This window comes from Bison bison, unplaced genomic scaffold (genome assembly GCF_000754665.1).
Source record: "Bison bison bison isolate TAMUID 2011002044 unplaced genomic scaffold, Bison_UMD1.0 scf7180017864098, whole genome shotgun sequence".
Lineage (NCBI taxonomy): Eukaryota > Metazoa > Chordata > Mammalia > Artiodactyla > Bovidae > Bison > Bison bison.
In genome coordinates, this window is record NW_011494670.1 from 4,082,628 (window position 1) to 4,106,043 (window position 23,416).

A 23,416-nucleotide genomic window follows, 5' to 3' on the forward strand; every position below is an offset into this window, starting at 1 on the left:
TTCAGGTGTCAAGGACAGCCCTGTTTGTCTACTGTTAAGGTTTCAGGCACCTCTAATTCCCATTAATCTTTCCATCACCAGGGAGTTCTTCAGTGTTGCAGATAGTTCCCCTCTTGGCCCATGAATGGTTTGGATTTATGTGAAGAGACCCAGGATTTAAAGTCCCAGATTTGGCCACATTTATTACCTGTCTGAGCTGTATATTGTGGTCTTCAGGTTTTCCAGAGTCATAGCGTTTTACTTCACATTCTCCAGGATTCTGTTACTCTTAATAAATGTGAAAGTAGATCAGAGGTGGTTTAATCCTAACCCTTGTTAGCGATCTGAGTCTCCTGGTATCTGAGAGTTGAACATCTCCATAAGAAGGTTACGTGTGTGTGTGTGTGCACACCCGTTTCCCTCTCTTTGTGACCCCATGGTTTGGAGCCCACCAGGTCCTCTGTTCATGGAATTTTCCAGGCAAGAATACTTGAATGGGTTGCCATTTCCTACTCCACAGGAGCTTCCCGACCCAGGGATCAAACCCAAGTCTCTTGCATCTCCTGACTGGCAGTTGGGTTCTTTACCTCTGTGCCACCTGGGAAGTATAAAAAAACATACATTCAATTATTTATAAAGTAAAAAAAAAAAATACTAAGGGTTTCCATGGCCTGGATTTGAAGCTATTAGAAATTGACTTTTAAGGGAAAAAAAAAAAAAATTCCTTACGCATTCCCTAAAAAGATGTTGGTAAGTCTTATGTAAGTGTTGGAAAAGTTATTTTTCCTTAATATGGAATTCTAACAAAGCACATGGAAAGTGTTTAAAATGTCAGTAATTAAAAACAATGAAGATACACAAAATTCAAAATTGGGTTCAATTTTCAAATTATAGAGTGCAGTGTTAATTAATGGTAAGAGGGGTGGGCATAGACTATAAGAAAAGCAATGTGGGAAGAATTATACAAAATCACTGTTGGCAGTTTTGAAAAGACTGAGCTCGACAGGTAAGAAATTGTCACCAGTGTAAAGGCTATGTTAGGGGTTGTGAAAGCTGCTTTATTATGTCTTTATCTTCCTGGTAGGAGGTGAGAGAGGGGAATGAAGGCCTTTGTATAGGAGAGGGGAAATTCTACAGTACGGTCTGGTCTCCACTGGAGACATCAAGGTCAAAATTATAGCAGAGAGAGGTACTGATGTGCCTGCAGGGTCATCTAGACCAAGCTTTTGATGCATGAAGAACTTCTACAGTTTTCCTACTTAATCAGTTGCTAGTTTTGTCCTTAAACAGGTCTGGTATTGAATCTTTCTCTTTTGGTGAGGTGAAAACCAGGGCTAGATGTTCGGCATCCTTATTCTTAATCCTGTACTATTATTGGTCCCATATCTTCTCTATGCAAAAACTCTACAAACAAGTAAAAATGGATGTGAGAAACATAAAATGTTACTGCACTTTACACGTGTCTGAGGTTGTCATTGACCAGTTTCTGTGTGAATGCCAACAAAGTTCCATCCAGTTCTGTGTTCCCTTAAGCACTGCGTGCGTGTGTGCATGCTAAGTCACTGTGTCCAGCTCTTTGCGACCCTAAGGACGGTACCCCGCCAGTCTCCTCTGTCTATGGAATTCTCCAGGTAAGAATTCTGGAGTGTGTTGCCATTTCCTTCTCCAGGGGATCTTCCCAACTCAGGGATCAAACCCACATCTCTTATATTCCCTGCATTGGCAAATGTTGACTTGGAATCAGGAGATCTCCCAAGAGGAGCTTCATACAAGCTGTAGGAGGAATTTGCCTATCTCTCAAAAACAGATTAGTGGTGGCGGTGGTTTAGTTGCTAAGTTGTGTCCAACTCTTGCGACCCCATGGACTGTAGCCCGCCAGGCTCCTCTATCCATGGGATTCTTCAGGCAAGAATACTGGAGTGGGTTGCCATTTCCTTTTCCAGGGGACCTTTTCAACCCAGGCATCGAATATGAGTCTCCTGCATTGCAGGCAGATTCTTTACCGACTGAGCTACGAGGGAAGCCCCAAGAACAGATTGGTAGTCCACAAATCCGGAGAGCTGGGAGAGTGCTGCAAGCAAAATTCTGTGACTGCTTGATGAGGTTTACTTTCCAGTTTGAGAAATGCTTAATAGAATATAAATAATGTGATATTTACACTGAGAGATGGTGAAGGACAGGGAAGTCTGCCATGCTGCAGTCCATGGGGTCGCAAAGAGTAGAACAGGACTAAGCGACTGAGCAACAGTAACAAATGTGATGTTAACTCTTAGATGGTGGTTTTGGGTACACAACGGACAGTGACAGGTTTATTTATTTTTCCCCTAAAATCAGGGTGATCAAGCATGTTTTATTTACTCTGGTTGGTTCTTTTTCAAACACTCACCCAACTTACTTTTATTCCCAAACTGCACATTATCACATATTTTAAAATCCAGTAAATATTTGGACATTATGTAAAGGCCTTTTTTTTTGTATTAAATATGCAGTGAATTTTCATTTACTCTTAAAAATATTTGCAAGAACCATAGGAAGAGGTACTCTGCTCTAGGATTACATGGTAGATTTGTTACGTTGCCCATGGAAATGACAAGTTTTCATGGTATGTGTTGGAGAAGGCAGTGGCACCCCACTCCAGTACTCTTGCCTGGAAAATCCTATGCACGGAGGAGCCTGGTGGGCTGCAGTCCATGGGGTTGCTAAGAGTCGGACACGACTGAGCGACTTCACTTTCACTTTCATGCATTGGAGAAGGAAATGGCAACCCACTCCAATGTTCTTGCTTGGAGAATCCCAGGGACGGGGGAGCCTGGTAGGCTGCCGTCCATGGGGTCGCATAGAGTTGGACATGACTGAAGCGACTTAGCAGCAGCAGCAGCAGCATAGTATGTGTTAAACTGTAACCTGCCTATCGTGTTCAGTGGAGAATGCCAAACTGAGCTGAGGAATTATGTTGTTTGTTCCACCCTGCCTCTCAGAATAATTAGATGGAGGTACACGTGCTCTCTGTCAGTAAAGCATATTTGTTTTGAGAGACACAGCACTCATGGACTGTCAGTCATAACTACTTATGAGAGCACTCTGGGAGCTGCAACATCAATATTTACAAAATGCAAAGTGAAGAAAAGTATACTGAGTATTCACAGATACATATGCTTTCTTACTCCGAGTCCCTCCCTTCCCCCAGTGTATAGAGTATGTCTAAATCCATACAAAGAACTGTTTTGAAATATAAATGGAAATTTAGGAATTCTCTAGCTAAGTAAATGCTAAGACACTAAACAAATGCTCAAAAAGGCTTATAAAGTGGCATTACTTTTCCTCTCAAAATAAATGTATTGATTTAAAACTAAAATCAGTGATGCAGTCATGTGGAAGAAAGAACTTATGCTTAGAGATTAAAGCCCAAGCCTTTAGGCTGTGCCCCTCTTTTGCCCCTCCGTGACTTTAGGGAGATTATGTAAATCTCTGCAAGGCTCCTCTTCCTCAGCTGTGAAATGGGCTTACTTGTACCCACTTCACAGGACTGTGTCATATCAGATAAACAGATACAATCTGTAAGTCACAATGTCTCTCATGATTGCGAAGTAGCAGTTAAAGTAACCCGGAAGTTTTTAGAGCAGTACTGAATTTTCTTATTAGAAAATGTATTTACAACTTATTAGTGAAATGTACCTCCAATTTCTTATTATAAAGAGCTTTATTATCAAAATCAAAACAATGTTTTTAGATATGTCAGCAAAATAGCTTTCATCTTTGAAAAAAAGAAGGTGAAAGGAAAAAACAGTGCAGGCATATGAGTAGCCCTGTAGCCCCGTGTTGATTATGTGTTCGGCCAATAACTGTTGCTGCCGTGACAAATCACTATATGTGTGAGTGAGAGTGCTCCTTCCTGCCTGCCCTCTCTCCATAATGCTGTCTGTGTAAACATGGAAAGATTTGGTTAGACACTTATTGCAAAGTACTGTGGAGAAATTGTCTTGGTAGAGGTAAGGATCTTGCTTCGATTATAACTAAATTGGAAAATCCCTGCCCTTAATTCAATACTGGGAAGACTGCTTCTCCCTAAAGTCAGCTAATGCCATGCCTTGATATAGAAGAGCTTCTTAAGAGACTTTCCAGGTTTATTTGGAATTTTATTTATAATTTTTTATAGAGGAGTTTTTAATTTCTTTATAGTATAAAACATTGACTTTTGTATTTAAATAGGATGCTAGAGGATAAAACTTTGACCAGCAGAGGGAGCAAACTTATATGAAAATTAGGTTGTAAAACACCAATACAGTATACTAACGCATATATATGGAATTTAGAAAGATGGTAACAATAACCCTGTGTACGAGACTGCAAAAGAGACACCGATGTATAGATCAGTCTTATGGACTCTGTGGGAGAGGGAGAGGGTGGGGAGATTTGGGAGAATAGCATTGAAACATATATAATAACATGTATGAAACAAGTCACCAGTCCAGGTTCGATGCACGGTAACTGGATGCTTGGGGCTGGTGCACCGGGATGACCCAGAGGGAGGGTAGGGGAGGGAGGAGGGTTCAGGATGGGGAACTCGGGTATACCTGTGGCGGATTCATTTTGATATTTGGCAAAATTAATACAATATTGTAAAGTTTAAAAATAAAATAAAATTTAAAAAAAGAAAGAAAAATATTCCAGGATGCCTTAGTAAACCATGTATCTTGTGGGTAATCAGTTCAGTTCAGTTGCTCAGTCGTGTCCAACTCTGAGACCCCATGAACCGCAGCATGGAGTCACCAACTCCCGGAGGCTACCCAAACCCACGTCCATAGAGTTGGTGATGCCATCCAACCATCTCATCCTCTGTTGTCCCCTTCTTCTCCTGCCCTCTATCTTTCCCAGCATCAGGGTCTTTTCAGATGAGTCAGCTCTTTGCATCAGGTGGCCAAAGTATTGGAATTTCAGCTTCAACATCAGTCCGTCCAATGAACACCCCGGACTGTTCTCCTTTAGGATGGACTGGTTGGATCTCCTTGCAGTCCAAGGGACTCTCAAGAGTCTTCTCCAACACCACAGTTCAAAAGCATCAGTTCTTCAGTGCTCAGCATTCTTTACAGTCCAACTCTCACATCAATACATGACCACTGGAAAAACCATAGCTTTGACTAGACGGATCTTTGTTGGCAAAGTAATGTCTCTGCTTTTTAATATGCTGTCTAGGTTGGTCATAACTTTTCTTCCAAGGAGTAAGTGTCTTTTAATTTCATGGATGCAGTCACCATCTGCAGTGATCTTGGAGCCCAGAAAAATAAAGTCAGCCACCTCCAGGGTCCAGCCCCGGTGGATCAAGGGAAATTCGAAGGAGAGACGGTGTCGGCGAATACACTGGCTTTAATTAGATATTAATTAGAGATATAAAGAGTAATAGAATAAGGATAGCTCAGTAGGAAAATTCAGTGGAGAAAATAGGCTGAGTAGCTTGGTTTACGTGGGAAACCAATAAAACTTCAAGACAAGAAGCTTGCACCACTTACGTAGGCCGCAGGCATCCTTCTGTTCTCCTGAAGGAGAGGAGACACTGAGGCCTCCCCGGTCGGATCTTCGAAGCCTAGGCAAAATTAATAAGCTTGGCGGGCTCTGCGCTCCAGATGGAAACTCAGTCAGAGTTTGAGAGAGAGACATGGGGAGACCAGTCTTTCGAGGAACTGATCCCATTCTTTATTTTCCAGGGTCTGTTTTTATACACTGAGATGTTATACAAAAGTCATGCGGGGACAGCTGTCCTGACTTTTATTAAAGTCAGGTGCTTCATACAAATGTATACAGAGGTCTTAGGGGTGTTACATCATCTTCTGGCCAGGGGGGCCTGCTGACAATTTATGACCCTCTCCTTGTGACGGCGGTCAGTCAACCAGAACGCTTATTTCTCCAGGGGTGATTATTTTTGAAACAGACGCCACCTTCTGAAGGTACCAGATAAAGTTACATTCCTATAGGGTGAGGGTGTAGTGGGTTTTAATTAAGGAAAGAATTTGCTTAGCCTAAGGTCTAACGTGATTAATATCAAAGGTTAGTACTTAATTCTTCTATATATTCATTAATGTGTATAAGGGCAGGGGATGTGGAAACTTAGCAGCAAACATTGGCTCAACAAATGAAAAACCCTTCACCAATACAGTTTCTAATCAGCCCACTATACTTATACTAATAGTTTTCTAACTTCTCTAAGGAACCTGTTTTTTAGAAGAGTTAAAGCATCTCGTGCCTCTCACGGTTGGGAGGCTGTGAGCAATCACATGTGGCTGAACAAGCCTGTCAGGCAGGCTAGAGAACCTTCAGAGGAGTTTGTAGATTGAAACACTCCTATCACGCCCAGGAATTATTATTAACTGGAGCCCTAAGTTAACTCCTTCTCTGAAAGAGGTGGTGGGGGACAGCCCCCCATAAAGTCAGAGGTGTAGGTGAGAGCACAAAGTAGTGAAGTAGGCAGGCTCTGGTTTTGAGGGTAGATGCTCGAGAATTTCCAGGGGACTCCTGAGGCTTGATCCCGCCTTTGCGTATGTTGAGCCTCCTTCCTCATGACCTTTGCCACGGGTGGAGGTCCTCACGCCGGCTCCCGGCAAGCCACTGTTTCCACTGTTTCCCCATCTCTCTGCCGTGAAGTGATGGGACCGGATGCCATGATCTTAGTTTTTTGAATGTTGAGCTTTAAGCCAACTTTTTTACTCTCCACTTTAACTTTCATCAAGAGGCTTTTTAGTTCCTCTTCACTTGCTGCCATAAGGGTGGTGTCATCTGCATATCTGAGGTTATTGATATTTCTCCTGGTAATCTTGATTCCAGCTTGTGCTTCTTCCAGCCCAGCGTTTCTCATGATGTACTCTGCATATAAGTTAAATAAGCAGGGTGACAATATACAGCCTTGACACACTCCTTTTCCTATTTGCAACCAGTCTGTTGTTCCATGTCCAGTTCTGACTATTGCTTCCTGACCTGTATACAGGTTTCTCAAGAGGCAGGTCAGGTGGTCTGGTATTCCCATCTCTTTCAGAATTTTCCACAGTTTATTATGATTCACACAGTCAAAGGCTTTGGCATAGTCAATAAAGCAGAAATAGATGTTTTTCTGGAACTCTCTTGTGGGTAATGCCCATTTGCATACTGTGCATTGAAAGAAAAATGGAAGGAAGAATGAATTTTGGGTCATCCTAAAATGTCTAGCTATTTATATTCTCTCTTTGGTAGTTTTCCAAAGAGGGGGAATAAATAGGCAAATGGTATAGAAATAGAAACTTATGTTGTTAATTCTATGATCTGAAGAACTTTTTAAAACAAATACCATGGATTTAATACATTTCATAAATAAAGGAAAAGAGCGTTCAGTACTTGGCACTGAAGTCAAAGCAATCAGACCGAGCACACAGAAGGACTGTAGCACCCAATAAAAATATAGATGGAATGTTTAATGTTTTGAATAGGGCACTATTATGACTCCGAAGCTGCAAATAAGCACTTTGATATCATGTGTATTAAGTCAGAAAATATTTAAAGAAAATAATCTCACCAAGTGTGAACCAGGTATAAAACAAATGGTTTTTCTGCTTAATTCTAGTTAAACAGAAACTATAAATGTATCATAACTCCCTGTGTATTCTAATTAATTTCCTTGGCAAATGCACAATCTGATACAAAATCATTTAGTTAATGCATTTTCAAGCACTTTTTATTAATTGCATAATATAGTCAAGGCAGTATTCCAAGCATTTGGGAATATAAAGATAAACAACATCCTACCTTCTTACAGTATGTAATCTGGAAAATGACAAATTAACTCAGTTCTAGTGTGCCAAAGTGTAAAGCAGATGGGTGTTGCAGAAGCTAGGATAAGCTGCTTCAGTAAACACTACAACTACTAAAATAAGAGCGATTTCTTTCTTTTTAATGTTATGGGAAAATAGTTTTGTTTTGTAACCATTAAGATGGAGAAATTTTGCTTTATTGAGTGAACTAAATTTAAATGTAACTTAAAATTATTTGCCATCACTTAAGAGTAAAGAATAATAGCTTAGGAAAAAGAGATTTCCGTCTAGAGGTATCGTAGATTGTTGATTCTTAACAGGAACCATTGTTTCTGGTTTTGTTTTTTAAGTTGTAAGTAGAGATCAGGATGGTGAAAGACATCCAGACTAATAAAAAGGTTTGGATTAGTTTAGAATTTTTTTAAGTTAATATAACTGAAAAAATTTTTTTTAACGTTGGTTATTGTGAAAGCGAAAGTCGCTCAGTCGTGTCAACTAGTTTCGGCCCCATGGACTATACGGTTCATGGAATTCATGGAATTCTCCAAGCCAGAATACTGGAGTGGGTAGTCTTTCCCTTCTCCAGGGGATCTTCCCAACCCAGGGATGGAACCCAGGTCTCCTGCATTGCAGGCAGATTCTTTACCATCTGAGCCACAGGTAAGCCCAAAAATACTGGAGTGAGTAGCCGCCTATCCCTTCTTCTGCATTGCAGGCAGATTCTTTACCAACTGAGCTATCAGGGAAGTCCTGATAGAATTTTAATATAAATATTTAAAAGTATTTGTAAAAATATGCATGATCATTCTTACTATTTAAAGAGCTGTATTTAAACTGGTTCATGTAAGATTAGTGTTCAGTGATGGGTACAAGAGAAAAGGGAATAGTAATTATTTCTCTTATGAGGTCAGAATTGTTCATTGAGTCATTTTAACATTTGCTGCCTAGAAGCTAGTATTTCCAAACAAGTAAAATTGTCAGCTGTTCTGATTTGGGAGTTTGAGAATGCTATTTGAACTTGGTGTAAGGAATCTCTTGAGATGGAGGGTCACAAGGCAGGAAGGAAGAGCCAGGTATGGTGGGGAAGGAGCGGAAAAGAAGCAGGGGCAAATGAGAAGCAATAAAGGTGACAGGAAGAGACTTCAGGGAGCAAACCTGAGATTCTGCACTGAACGAGTGGGCTCAAGTTCATACCATGACTGTCAAAGCCAAGAGGGATATAACAAGGGAAATACGCCGTTTCACTGGGGGATATTGAGTGTAGGGTGTTGTGGGACAACTAAGAAGCACCTCTCTCTCAGACTGGTAAGGGCCAATTGGAGCTGATGTGAGATCCAGGCTCTGGCCTGAAGCAGGCCTACTAGCCTCACGGCAGGGAGCAGTCGTGCAGATGCTAAGAGGTGAGTTCCAGGTGATAGCATGTTGCTCAGTGTAGGTAGAAATTTAAGAGTGAGAATGGAGCAAAGAAACATGAGCCTTAAAACTAAGTAGGGGTGAAGTCAGGAAGAATCTTATGTGCTGTATGAAGGCAGAGGTTTGCATGTCTTCCTTAGTACATTGCTGCTGCTGCTGCTGCTAAGTCGCTTCAGTCGTGTCCGACTCTGTGCGACCCCATAGACGGCAGCCCACCAGGCTTCCCTGTCCCTGGGATTCTCCAGGCAAGAACACTGGAGTGGGTTGCCATTTCCTTCTCCAATGCATGAAAGTGAGAAGTGAAAGTGAAGTCACTCAGTTGTATCCAACTCTAGCGACCCCATGGACTGCAGCCCACCAGGCTCCTCCATCCATGGGATTTTCCAGGCAAGAGTACTGGAGTGGGGTGCCATTGCCTTCTCCGTGAGTACATTGCGGGACTGCTGAAGAGATTTCATATGCAGGAGAAGGGCATGAGCACGTATTTGTAGTGTGGAGAATTCAAGTCAGCACAACCATAAATAGGAAGACCAGACTGCTGAGCCAGCGTGGGGAATGGAGAGGAGCAGACTATATATTAGGCGGTAGAAGGGACAGAACATGGTGAGAGATTAGGTATTGGCGCTAGAAGCCAGTTGCAGTGATTGGAATTGGTGAGGAAGTAGAAAAGATGTGCATATTTTCCAGATGTTTCTGTGAAAAGAAGGAATGTCCAGTTTCTGTGCACCATGCGGGCTCTGGCAAGTCCCCCATGGATATAATGGAGACAATGTGTTTTCTCTGAGAGTCTAGAAATTAAATATGCAAGCGTGAATCATAGTGAGGTGGAGAAGGAAGCCAGAGTCTGTGGCACAGTTGGAATCAGCTGTGAGTGCTTTCTAGGAAATTAATCCTGGATTTTAGAACCGAGAAGATTAGGAAACAAGTCAGTAAATGAAGTGCAAGGTGGAGCCTGTGAACAGCGTTAGTACCTAGGGCCAGTTCTTCTTGGCTGCTAGTTCCGTGGCTTGTGGTTAGGCAGTCTCCTGGCCTGACGGCTGGAGGGCAGTTTGTACCATAATAGAGGACTAGCTAAAGGAGGAGGATTCAGAGAGGGCTTTAGACTTGAAATTGTGTCCAGGCCAAAAGAGAAGGTTTTTACTGGGAGCAACTGGTGATAGTTCATCAGTACTTCATCAAACTGAACATCTAATGGTCCAGGGGAGCAGGAAAGATGAGAAGCACAGGCTGGGAGGGAGAGAAGGAGCCGGCCTTGAAATTCTGCCTTTGAGAAAAAGTAGAAGAAAAGAAGTTTTGAAATTGGTAGGCAGGGTGGAACTTTGGGAGGGTCCACATATGCCTTCCTGTTAACCAGGAGGCAAAGGCATTTCTTGGAATGACTAGGATTTTGCTGGGAAGGACCGTATGGAGAAGCTTGGGCTCTGAGGACAGAAGCCCTATGCTTAAATCCTGGCTCTGCCACATGCTGGCAGAATGGCCTTGGACATGTTGTTTAAGCTTTGTCATTCCCAGTTGCTCCCTATATAAAATGTGACCATTATAGTTCTTTCTCCAAGAGGTATATGGAATGTTACAGAAATTAATTCATATAAAGTGTTTAGCGGTTGTTTAGTTGCTCAGTCATGTCCAGCTCCTTGCAGCCCCATGGACTGCAGCATGCCAGGCTTCCCTGTCCATTACTAACTCCCAGAGCTTTCTCAAATTCATGTCTATCGAGTCAGTGATGCCAGCCAACCATCTCATCCTCTGTCATGCCCTTCTCCTCCTGCCTTCAACCTTTTTCAACATCAGGGTCTTTTCTAAGGAGTCAATTCTTCGCATCAGGTAGCCAAAGTATTGGAGTTTCAGCTTCAGCATCAGTCCTTCCAATGAATATTCAGGACTGATTTCCTTTAGGATTGACTGGTTTGATCTCCTTGCAGTCCAAGGGACTCTCAAGAGTCTTCTCCAACACTGTAGTTCAAAAGCATCAATTCTTCAGCACTCAGCTTTCTTTATGGTCCAACTCTCACATCCATACATGACCACTGGAGAAACCGTAGCTTTGATTGTGTGGGCCTTTTTCAGCAAAATGCTATCTCTGCTTTTCAATACACTATCTAGGTTTGTCATAGCTTTCCTTCCAAGGAGCAGGCATCTTTAAATTTCATGGCTGTAATCACCATCCACAGTTATTTTGGAGCCCAAGAAAATAAAAGTCTGTCACTGTTTCCACTTTTTCCCCTTCTGTTTGCCATAAAGTGGTGGGACTGGATGCCATGATCTTAGTTTTCTGAATGTTGAGTTTTAAGCTTTCACTGTTATCAAGAAGGTCTTTTAGTTCCTCTTTACTTTATGCCATTAGAGTGCTATCATCTGCGTATCTGAGGTTGTTGATGTTTCTCCCAGCAATCTTGATTCCTACTTGTGGTTCATCCAGCCTGGCATTTCACATGATGTTCTGGCACATAGGAAGCAAAATATATACAAGCATTTTATATATATGTAAATGTTTTATGCGTGTATATATATATAAAAATAACTATTCTCCTCATTATCAATGTAGTTTGGGAAGGAACCAATAATTTATTAATCTGTGGGCCCTGTGGGATTGGATAAGACTAAGACAAGTAAAGATTATGAATGAGCACTGAGGATCAACCTGAGACTGGAAACTTTTTGTAGTAGTGTCAGACCCTGGGAATAGCCAGCAACCTGGGGATAGACTGGGAAAGAAAAATGATTGGATCAGTTCAGAATTGAGGTTAATTAGCAGACCAGGTATGAAAGGAAAAGAGTACTAGTGAGGGGAAGGTGCTATGATATTGTTTTGAGAGCATAATGATAGTCATTGACCAGAGAATGGGATAAAGCTACGAAAAAAATGTCTTCAGTGTTGACAGCTGTTTGGAAGTGACTTGGATTTCATTTTATTACATCTCCTTGTCAGTTTTCTGTTTCTCTTCTCTCTTCCCTCTCCTCCTGAGCAACCCTCTGGGTTCTTATTTTTCCTTCTCTGCATGTTTTCCTTTCAAGCCTTGTGTCTCTTATGCCTCTTAGCAAAACAATGCAAAGAAAAAGCATAATGTGAAAGCAGAAGGGTATTGTTTCTGTGTTCACTTCCTCAGGTACTCCTGTCTAGCACAGGGACGTTTGCTCTGACAGATCCTGAAAAAAGGCATCTGGCATGTTTTTTACCCTCCAGGGTCTCTGGGAGGAATTCATATGGAGTCATTATACATGTATTATATGGGAAAATGATGGTTGTTTTACAGTCAAGTTTCAAAAAATATGGCACAGACATTAAATGTGAGTGGTCAAAAATGGTGCTCAGGAAGGAGAGAGACAGGAGCTGAGCAAATAACAATAGCTCCTTAGAAATGAGAGTTCAGAGGGACTTGCATAGGAAGTGAGAATGGGTGTGTGGGGTACAGTGTGCAGGCCTGGGAGAGCTGAGGAAGCACAGGGCAGGTGTGGGGAGACAGGACGACACCTGCCTGCCAGCGGAATGGAGGCAGCAGAGATGGTGATGAAATGAGAGGTAAGGCTGGGCACCTAACTGCCACAGTGCATAGCTCAGCATGTGATCAATAAATACATGTTTAGCTGTGTGGAGAATAAATGAGGAAGAGGCTCCCATCGGCTTTGTTTTGTACATCAGATTCTTGTCAATGTTATAATTATGCCCTGACCATGTAATAAATGGATTAAAAAAAACACCCATGTTCATTTAGAAACTAAAAAGGGCAAATGTGTTATGCTAGACCTGTTGAAGACTAGGAATTTGGTGATTTTATGGTGAAGAACGTAAATGCCACAGGAAAGCAGAAAGTTGGGCTTTGGCAGAGAGGGCAGTGTGATGGGAAACACGTTCAAGCCTGTTACTGAATTCTCTGTGTAAATCGCTTTTCTTCCCTCAGCTGCTTCTTTTGGTGCCTTATCTCTTTCAAGGTAGCTGTTGTCTCTATCTGTAGCCTAGAGCAGCATGTATTTTGAGAACCATGTTAAGCTCTGCTAAGGCTATAAATGTCACGAAGTGTAAGTATTAAAGATCTTAGAACACATATTCCTTCACGAAGGGGGGGGTCAGGGACCAGAACTGCCAGTGTAGCTAAGCCATTATTTGAATAGTTGGTGTCTTATTAGTATTCATGAAGAGCATGTAGATAACATCTTGACAGAGTTAAAGTTTCAACTTGAAGAGCTACTGCTTTTCAATAAGGAGTGCATTGAAAGACACTCTTTGCATGAATAGAGTGACTGAATTGCTTCTACAATGAGAGTATTACTTTATTGAATGAGTTAGTTTTCATTTAATCTGTCTACAGTTTAGAATTGCCATTAGAATTACAATAAATAATGATTAGCACTTGTAGAACTTTAATCTTCAAAGAGTTTTAAAGTTAGTCTAATGTAACTGTCACTTGTAGTTATCAGAGATGTAAGCTTGCTCTTCTGCTCTGAACCTTGAAAGTATGTACCTTCCACCCCCTAGAGTGCCCTTTAGGTAGTTCCATGGCTCATAAGCTATTTGTCCTATAGAAAATGCCCAGTGAGTCAACAGATGGAAGGCTTTATATTGGAGCTTTGTCCTAGGTAAGTGTTTGGGCTCTTGAGTTAAGCTTCCTCGTTCTCGAGCCAGCTCCTCTGCTGCCAACTGTGTGACCCTAGACAAATGGCTTAACCCTCAGCTTTTTCAACTGGATTGCATAGTGGTTAGTACTTGCCTGAATGGTTCTTACAAAGATTAAATGAGATAGTGAATATCAAGTATGAAGCAAATAGTATTAATAAATATTAGTTGTATATTAGTATTATTTTAAAAATTATCCTTAGGAACACTTCATTTTGGGAAATTGTTTTATGTGGTTGTCAGGTGAGGAAATTACAAGCCATTAATACCCTTTTCAGAAACTGCTAATACCAGCCTCAGTTTGAGGCCCAGGGACAAAAAAGGAAGAAACCAAGACACCTTCCCATTAGAAATTCACAACCAACTGGGGGGAGGGTGGAGATAACTGAAATACCATGATAAGTGCTTGACCAAAAAAGTCAAGTACAATCACAGCTCAAGAGCAAAGAGCAATGAATTTTGACTTAAGGTTTTCACAGAAAGCTTTAGAAGGGAAGTGAATGTGACCTGGGCCTTGGTAGAAGCACAAGTCAGAAAATGGAAGAATTTTAGGAAGTGAGCACGGCTTCTAAGTTGGGGTGTCTGCCGGTGTCTGTGTCAGGTGGATCCCTGAAAGAATGGAGGCAAGGAGCATTTTGAAAGGAGCAACACTCTCGGAAGAGTTGTTTAAGCAGGTCACCCTAACTCATGGGGAAGCGCTAGAACTACTGCTTTATCACTATTTCTTGGGGCTGATTTTCTCTGTAGGCCCGAGATGGCTCTGAAGCTTTGCAGGCTCAGCTAGACCCAGGAGAGTGTTTACTTATAAATAGAATGTGTGGCTGTCCAACAATGAGATTTCTTATAGGCCTCCCTCACCTTCCCCTATCTCATTTGGTCTGAATTTCCATTAATATGATTTGAATGGAGTTTTATTGGACATTCAGGAAACAGTTTAAACTCTAAAATACCCCTGTGACACAGTTACATTTACACAGTGTTTTGAAAGCCAAAATTTACTGATTGCCCAAGTAGAGAGACAAAAGGATAGAAAGACTAGAGGATCTTATAGAATTTATGACTGTGCCAAGGGTCTGACTGTATATTTCTGACTGTATATCACTCATACAAAAGAACAGAAACTTACCATCTTTCTTTTTCAGTTTCTGAGGCTGGAGATGAAAGAACATGGACCACTGTTGAATGGGAGTCCTCTGTGTTCTCTCTCCAACAGCATCTTAGGCTGCGTTACAGCGAGCCCTTACTGTCTGTTGAACCCATACTCTAAAAAGCCTGTGGGTGTCAGGAGGGTTTACCACTGTGGAGTGGGAACTGTCTTGGTGCCAGGCTGTGTGCTGGGTGTTACATGAAAAGTGTTCTCACAGTAGAGCTGTTAACATAGTTTTAATGTGAGGAGAGACTAGCAAGATAAACAGCTTTACAGTGAGCAGTTAGTGGTATAGGCAGGATTCTGAATGAGGCCTTTAGGCGTCAGTGTCCATGGTTTTCTCTTGTTAAATGTGGTGTTCACTCTATACTGTTTCTTTTATGATATTTATTCCTTAAATTTCTCATGAAGTTTGATCTCAGTAAAGGTCTTCTATGAATGGCCTTGCTGCATTTGAAAAACATAGTTCAATGAAGTTTTTCCTAATGTATCACCAAGTTGATTTACATTTGGTTTAGTCTTATTAGTATCTAGGGCAACTCTTCCTGGCAAAGAAAAGGGTACACATGGGTTGGTTTATATTTATAAGATAAATATTATTCAGTACAGTCCACTTTTGAATGCTGGGGTTATATAACTATACAGTCACCTACCTGTATCCATGGCTCTCTGATCAGTAGATTCAACCAGCAATTGATCATGTAGTAATATAGTCTGTTTTTACTGAAAAAGTTTCATGTGTAAGTGGACATTCTCAGTTCAAACCTGAGTTGTTCAAAACCCAACTGTATTTTGGATAGGGACCTTCAGCCTCCATCATTTGATCTCAGCAGCCTAATTTTATGATATTGATTCTTTCAAGTACAGAGTCCACTGATAGTAAAAATAACCTGACTTCAGTTATTCTAGAATTGCCATGTAGAAAGGAAGAAGGACCCCTTTTGAATAAAGTCCCCCAGTTGCTTCATTCATTACCTGTAGATTGCTAGCTTAATTTGCTCTTTTACCAGAACAAGAAACCAAACTTTATAATGTGTGGGGTTTTTAGTGGCAAAATAGTTACGAAGGTAGGTCTCTGTTACTGTCAAAAAGTAACGATTTTCCCTCCTCCTGTCTGTTGAAATAAGATAAGTAATATGCTTAAGTCTCCAAATTATGCCTTCTTTGCCCTTCTTTTTTCTCAGATGTTTTTCTTCACCTTTTCTTTCTTCTCTTTCTCATTACTTCTGAATGATAATCAGGAGCACCCCCACCCCTACCCATTGTGGACACGTTTGCCTTCTTTCAACAGTTTGAAAATAGATCCATGGTGATTTAAAAAGTAATAGATAACTATAAGTTATTAAAGTGTCCAATTTATAGTTGGGGTATTTCATGGTCATTAGATCAGACATACTTTTCTTGACTATTTTGTCCCAAGTTCGCTGTCTTCAGTTCACTTATTTTATTCATGCTAAAAATATCTGTCTTCCTCCTGTTTTGTTCTAGACTTTGTGCTAGTTGTCACTCTTTTTTCCCCCACAGCCCAGGTAGTCAGTCGATGGTTCTCCTAACAGAACATTGCCACCTAGGCCTGCATTTACTGTTATGTGTAGTTATCAGACCTCCTTTTTTTTCACTCAAGAAAGAATATCTGAATTCACAGGAATGAAAGAGAAGGTGCTAATTTTGAAGCCATTCTAGTGTATAAATAGTGAATTATCACCATAATTTAGCATGGAGTTTCATATGGTTGCTTACAGCAGCCCTCACAACTAACCGATCTTGATGTTCTGATAAGCCAGATGCTTCTGGGTATATGAAGTTAACTAGTCTTGGATCATCAAGGAGAAGGCTTAGTGATGAAGGTAGGATGTACCCACATAATTGTAATTCAAGAGAAAATGTGGTTGGTGTCATTAGCAATATAGGATCTTTTTATTGTTTTCATGGGGGTGGAGAGATTAATGTGGGGAGCATCAGAGAGGAGATACGGTATCATAGTGGCCTGGCAGCCTTGTGGAAAGAAGCGGAGCAGTGGTGGGAGGAGGTTAATGTGGTTATTTTGAACCCCAAAGCCACGTATACCTTCCATTCATTTGATTCTTGACATTTTGTATTCTGTTTGAAATTGAAATTACACATAAATATATACAAAGGCACATACTCTAAAACACATTCATGCATAATTAAATAGCATAATCAAAATCATTGAATCTAAATGATATATTTTTCTCTAGTCACTGGCAATCACTTTGACCTCTCCAGTTGATAACAGCTTGCCTGACTTAAAATTTCCTGCTGATTTCTTTTACTTATTTAAAAAACGTGTTATATCATAAAATATTGGGTATTAAAACCCAGTATGGGTTTAATTACTACTCAAGCATCTCATCCTGAAGTGATTAGTAAGCCACAAAAATAACTGTTTCCTCTTCTCTCTGTACAGCACTGATATTTTTGGAAATTGGGTTGCCTATGCCAAGTTTTTTTTGTAGATTGACTGGGAATTGTTAACTGGTCTATCAATTCAAAGAAATTGTTGTTCCTTTATTAAAAACATAGCAGATAACTAATTCCATTTAGAGTTCTCAATCACTTCTACTCTTGAGGCAGCCACATGAATCATGTAATTGCTTCAGATGCTCAGCAGAAGTTTCTTGCTAAGGAAACCACAGGAACATGTTCTTCTCCCCTCCTCACCCCTCCCCCCCTTTTTTTTTTGACTAGACATAGCTTTTAATAATAAGATTTTGTCTGAATGAAGATTAAAAAACTATTAAAATGAAGATTTTATTGATATGTAATCTTAATGCCTATCAATCATGAAATAATTGAGAAAATTTCAATACATTCTTATTTTGAAATAGTATATGGTTATTAAAAATGAGGATGATCAAACTTAAAGCAAGAAATTTTTAGCGTAGACGCTTTAAGTGGTTGTGTTTACTATTATATTTGTATTTAGAGGAAGGTACAGAATGATACTATCCATTAAGATATTAGAATTGGTCAAAGGATGGGAAAACAAAGGGGAAGATTATTAACAGAAGACAGACCAGAAATGGACTTATATACATGGAATGGGGGAAAGCAGGAGGATTTAATAAATGGTTTGAAATAGTTGGTTAGGTATTTTGGGGAGAAAAAATAAGCTCAATCCCCACCTCACTCCTTTGTCAGAATGAATTCCAGATTGATTAGTTATTTACATTTTTTAAAATAATGAAGTCTTGTAAGTTCTAGAAGGAAACATTAGTGAATGTTTTTTGATTTTGAAGCGAAGACCTAAATATGACCCTCAAACCCAAAAACAATTAAGGAAGGAAGATAAAAAATTGCCTATATCGTATTGTTTTGAAGACTTGAGAACTAGATGAATCTTGAAACTGTATGTTCATGGATCCTAATGTTAGCAACTTAGCATTAAAAGTTTATTGATAACACTCTGCAAGCATTTGGATCAATGCAAATTTAAACTGACCAGAAAGGCCACCACTGTGTGATTTTTGGCAACTACATTTAAGTTTGTAGTCATCAGCATGAACCATTTAAACTGATGGTATTTAACTGTATTATGTGAATTTTCACATCAGTATGTATAAAGAGTAATTTATTTATCAATATTATTTCAAATGAATGAATGAGAAATATTAAATAATTATGGGAAAGCATGTAAGAAACTGTGTAGTTTAACTTTGGGCTGGGCATAATGGAGAAGGTACTTTTTTTTTTTTTTTTTGCTATTTTCACCTTTACAATATGAATATGTAGTTGTTTCACTCAGAAAAAAAAATTTTTTAAGTCATTGAAAAATATTTTAGAATTTAGGTTTCTGAAAGATTTTGTCAGATTCATAGTTATTTCAGACAATCATCTATTAGGGGAAAGAAGTCTAGAGAGTGAAACTTACTACAGGTTTGCAGTGCATATGTAATAGGGAGAGGCACGGAGATTGGTGACTTGTATCACAAGTGAGTGCTCATCCCACTGAGTGACTTCATATATGGACGGGATCCTTGGAGGCTGCATGCAGTTAGTTTTTGAAAAGTGTATGTCATCTTATGAAATAGTTTTATTTTAAATCTAAAACATTTGATTCTTACAAAGCATTCATTTTACTTAATACTTCTAAGATTTATCATAGTATAGAATGTGAAATTCATATAAATTATTATGAAAAAATAGGAGCTATCAGAGAATGTAGAGAGACCTACATCTGGGAGGATCTCTACTCTCCTGGGAGGAATCTTTCACATTACTCTAGTGGAAGACTCTGAGAAACACTATCCTGGTAAATATGAACAGGTGACAATAACTTATCATCATCTTAACACTTTATTTGGGTTTTGAGTTCTGAAATTATAAAGTGGAAGGAAGAAAATTTCAGAAAAGGAAAAGGCAAATTTTATTAGCAATTTAGCCCACTAAAATGAATGTTTGATTATGTTAACTTACTGAATCCAGTAAATGCCTGAGCTGGTAGATATTTTAATCATTAAAACTATAATCCAGTTAAAGTTAAGGAAGCTAAATAAACTAGCTTTAATCAAATTTACTTTGATTTCTCTTTCTCTTTTTCTTTTGACTACCACAGGTCACAGTAATGAAAGGCAGTAATAGAAATAAAGATCATTCAGCAGAAGGAGAAGGGACTGGAAAACGACCAAAGCGAAAGTGTCTTCAGTGGCATCCATTGCTAGCAAAGAAACTCCTTGACTTTTCAGAAGAGGAAGAAGAGGAAGACGAAGAGGAGGATATTGATAAAGTAATTTCTCTGTTTATTGTAGTAGTTTTAAGTTTGAACATTCATTCAGAAACTGCAGTGAACACGTGTGGTACAGTGAATGTGTTTCTAGGAGTCTGTATAACTTGAATTCTACTTAACTACTTTATCTACAGTTTCATCCCAAATGTTGATGACTCTTAAAGTATCTATACTTCCTAATAATTTAGACTGAAGCAGATCCTTCTTAATTAGTATTTCTCTCAATTAGCTAATGATTTGCAGGCAATAGTAAAATGAAGTGAGTTCATAAAATTTGATATGTTCACCTTGCACCCACCTGTTGCTCCTCTGGCCTCTCTTTCCTCCTGCCCAGCCCAGCTGTGCCACTACAGGCAGGTTCAGAGCTGTTCAGGCCCTCATCCTTGAGGCCCTCAGAGCATCTGGGTGCTGCCACCCCTCTCAGTCCCCCTCCTCTGGTCTCACACTGGAGCAGCCAGCTCTTGCTTAGAAAGTTACACAATGATGCAGGTGACTAGAAAGCCACACATTCCTTCAGATCTTGGCATGACTGCTTCCTCATCTTTTACCTCCCCAGGGATGTCCCTCACACCCAAGTCTTCCCCGTCTGAGGAATTTGTCCCCTTGAACTTCTTTCTGTTTGCTATGTATACTTGTTTATGTCTGTCTTCCCAGACTAGTGTATAACTTTGGTAGAGCAGGGGTCTTCCCCTTCCTGTTGTCTTCTCCTTCCTTAAAGCCCAGAATGGTGATTGGTGCAGAGTAGATTTTGAACAGCTCATTGGGCTTCCCTCGTGGCTCAGATGTTTAAGAATCTGCCTGCATGAAGGAGACCTGGGTTCGATCCCTGGATTGGGAAGATCCCCTGGGGGAGGGCATGGCAACCTACTCCAGTTTTCTTGCCTGGAGAATCCCCATGGACAGAGGAGCCTGGTGGGCTACAGTCCATGGGGTCGTAAAGAGTTGGACATGATTGAGCGACCTTCACTTTCACCTTTCATGGTCAGTGGAAGAATAAATGAGTACATATTTTGTGTCACTACAAATATTATAAACATTCTTCAATATCCACTCAGTCTTTTGTCCTAGGCTTGGGTCAACTCCCTTTTTTGCTCTGTTTATCAGGAATTACAAACATTTTTCCTGTTGTGCAGACATCTTCTCTGGATACTGTTTATGGTCTCCTCACTGCTGCACTTTTCTTGTCTTTCACAGAGAAAATAGAGGCCACCAAAAATGCCTCCTTCAGCTTTCTCCACTCAGCTTACTCTTATCTCGGTCCTTATCCATCTTTTCCTTTCCTTTTTCAGAGAAATGGTGTCACTCTTCCTATTTGAGGAAATTGCCAAGTGTATGCTCATGCCTAATTTGATCTTTCTCATGCATTTGCACCTATTGATGACTTGGTTCTTGAAGCTGTCTCCTATGTCCACGACAGCACTCACTGTTATTTCTGTTCCTACCTTCCCAACTATACCTTTCTGGTTTCTTCCGTTTGTTGTCCATCCATTATTTAACCCTCAAATATTGATGTTCTCTGAGCCTCTTATCTTAATTTCTGTCTGCATCCTGGACCTTTCCCCTAAATTCTGGACTTGTATTTCTGACTATTTACTTGACATATCCACTTTAAATATCGAGTCAGAATCTCAGATTGAATGTGTTCAAAATGAAGCTTTCACTGTTCTACTCCAAACCCCATCTTCCGGCATCTTTCTTTCCTTTCTCAGTAAATGGCAATTCCAGCTGTGTCAGATTGGTCAGACCTGACACCTTGTTTGTTTTCTTTTGCTCAAGTCTCTGGTCTGTCCATCAGCAGCTTTTCAACTGTGCTTTCAAAAGGTCTTCACTAGTTGACCCTTCTTTAGCAGTGTCACTGCTACCACCTTGCTCCAAGCTACCACCAGCACTGGTGCAGATTGCTATATTCTGCCTCTCTCTCCCTAGTTCTTGCCCTTCTAAAGTCTGTTCTCAATAAAGCAGCCAGAGAGATCCTTCCAGAGTGACAGGTTGATTGTGCTACTTTTCAGCTTCATGAGGATGGGGATTCTGTATGGTCACTGCTCTGTCGGTATCACCTGAAACGGTGGCTGCTTCGTATCACATGCCCAGTAAACAGTTATTTAGTAAAAGAATGAAGTCATTGAGTCCTCTTCTCTTTTTAGTCTACAATCAAGAGATCTCACCCATACTGTTGGTCTTACTTCTTTTTGTTGGTACATTAGTTCATTATCCCAACTCGGCCTTCTCTGCCAAGAGCCTCTTCACATTCTGTCTCCCCAGTACTAATCTTTCTACTCCCCACTGGATATAACTTCCCTTCATTTGAGAAAAAGTGTTCTCAGTTGTGTATGAAGGAATCCGGCTGCCAAAGTTGGAAACATTCTTCCTTTTTCAACCTTTACATTCAGTTAAGACACCAGTCGCTCTTGTTTCTACCTCATTAGTGAGTGTTGTCTCTGTTCCCAATTCTCCGTTCGCATGAATACTGCCTTAATTTAGCCCTGTCCTGGTTCTTGCGTGGACTGCTGGCATAAACTTTTAATTCATTCCTCTAGTCTTGTTTGCTGCTAGTTTGGCTACTGTAATTCGTGCTCTACACTAATGACGGGAGTTATCCTGCAGTACAGATCTGACAGTGTCTTTCCCCTGCTAAAACCACTCATGACTCTCCATTGCTCCTAGCAGCGGTCTCCAGATTCTGGTCTGGTGCTAGTGTTGTCTTGTTGCAGAGTGTTACTTGCTTGGCCTCTGGTGAAAGAAAAAAAGGTCCAGATAATTTTTTATTTCAATTTAATTTATATACCATGCACTTGTTTGTTTACTCACTTTTCAGTTAGTTAATTTAATGAAATAATTATATTAGAAGTTAAAAAAAAATGTTTTTAGTGTTCATACTTGACAGAACAAAAAGTTTCAGTCTGTGTTGGTCCCCTTCAAGGGGTTTTTTTGAGTCATACAGTCTGAAACCACTCATTTACAGGATTAAATGCCCTTATTTTTCTTTCGCATTTTTCAAAAAAATGACAAAGCACATTGTTCATGAAGCGGCCCATACCTTCTTCTACAACAACTCTAGTTCTCCATTCTAATCTTTTGTATACTGATTCTATTGAACTGCATATAAGTGAATAAACCATTGAGCCTTAATCTTTGTTAGTTCCCCACGACCTCCCACTGACTACCTTATATACTCTGATTTGTCTTTCAAAGTTTAGCCCAGACGACGCTTTTCTAGGGAGACTTTTCTGTTGTTCTACCAATCCACTAGTGTTTCATTATCACACTGATTTCTTGTAGTCATCATCCTGCTTTTTAATTTATTCGCTTATATGTCTTTCTCCTCTACCAAAACAGTGAGCTCCTGGGGCCAGGATCTTGTCTTATTTATCTCTTTTTCCAACTCTTGTCTTGAGTTCTATAATTTAGTCACTGGATCAAAGTTATTTTTTCTGAAGGGAAAATAAAATTACTTCCTCAACTTACGTAATACATATTTTTACGCCTCATTTCTCTGTAACTTCTTAGTCAGTTTCAGAATGATAGATAAATATTCCTTGAAAACGCAAGTCATTGTTAATGATTATACCCATAACAAGGAAGATAAATCTGTAGCCTTCATTCCCAGTAATAATCCCTAATGTACTTCCAGATCAGGTAGCTCTGACTTTGAGATTGTTCTGTACTATTTGTGTCTGAAGACAATTGATGGTTAATTAAATGCATATACAATGCTTAATTTAAATTTAAAAGACTTTTAAAAAACA

General features: G+C 40.0%; 1 protein-coding gene across 10 annotated transcripts in view; it reads left to right on the forward strand.

The window, feature by feature from the left end:
- BBX (bobby sox homolog (Drosophila)) overlaps positions 1-23,416 on the forward strand; it is a 299,118-nt gene that overhangs the window by 181,725 nt on the left and 93,977 nt on the right. For all 10 annotated transcript variants that reach the window (XM_010838545.1, XM_010838550.1, XM_010838544.1 and 7 more), the window contains one exon: positions 19,500-19,670. In XM_010838545.1, the coding sequence (XP_010836847.1) occupies positions 19,509-19,670 (162 nt within the window). In that variant the 5' untranslated portion in view covers positions 19,500-19,508. The remainder of the gene's footprint in view (positions 1-19,499; positions 19,671-23,416) is intronic.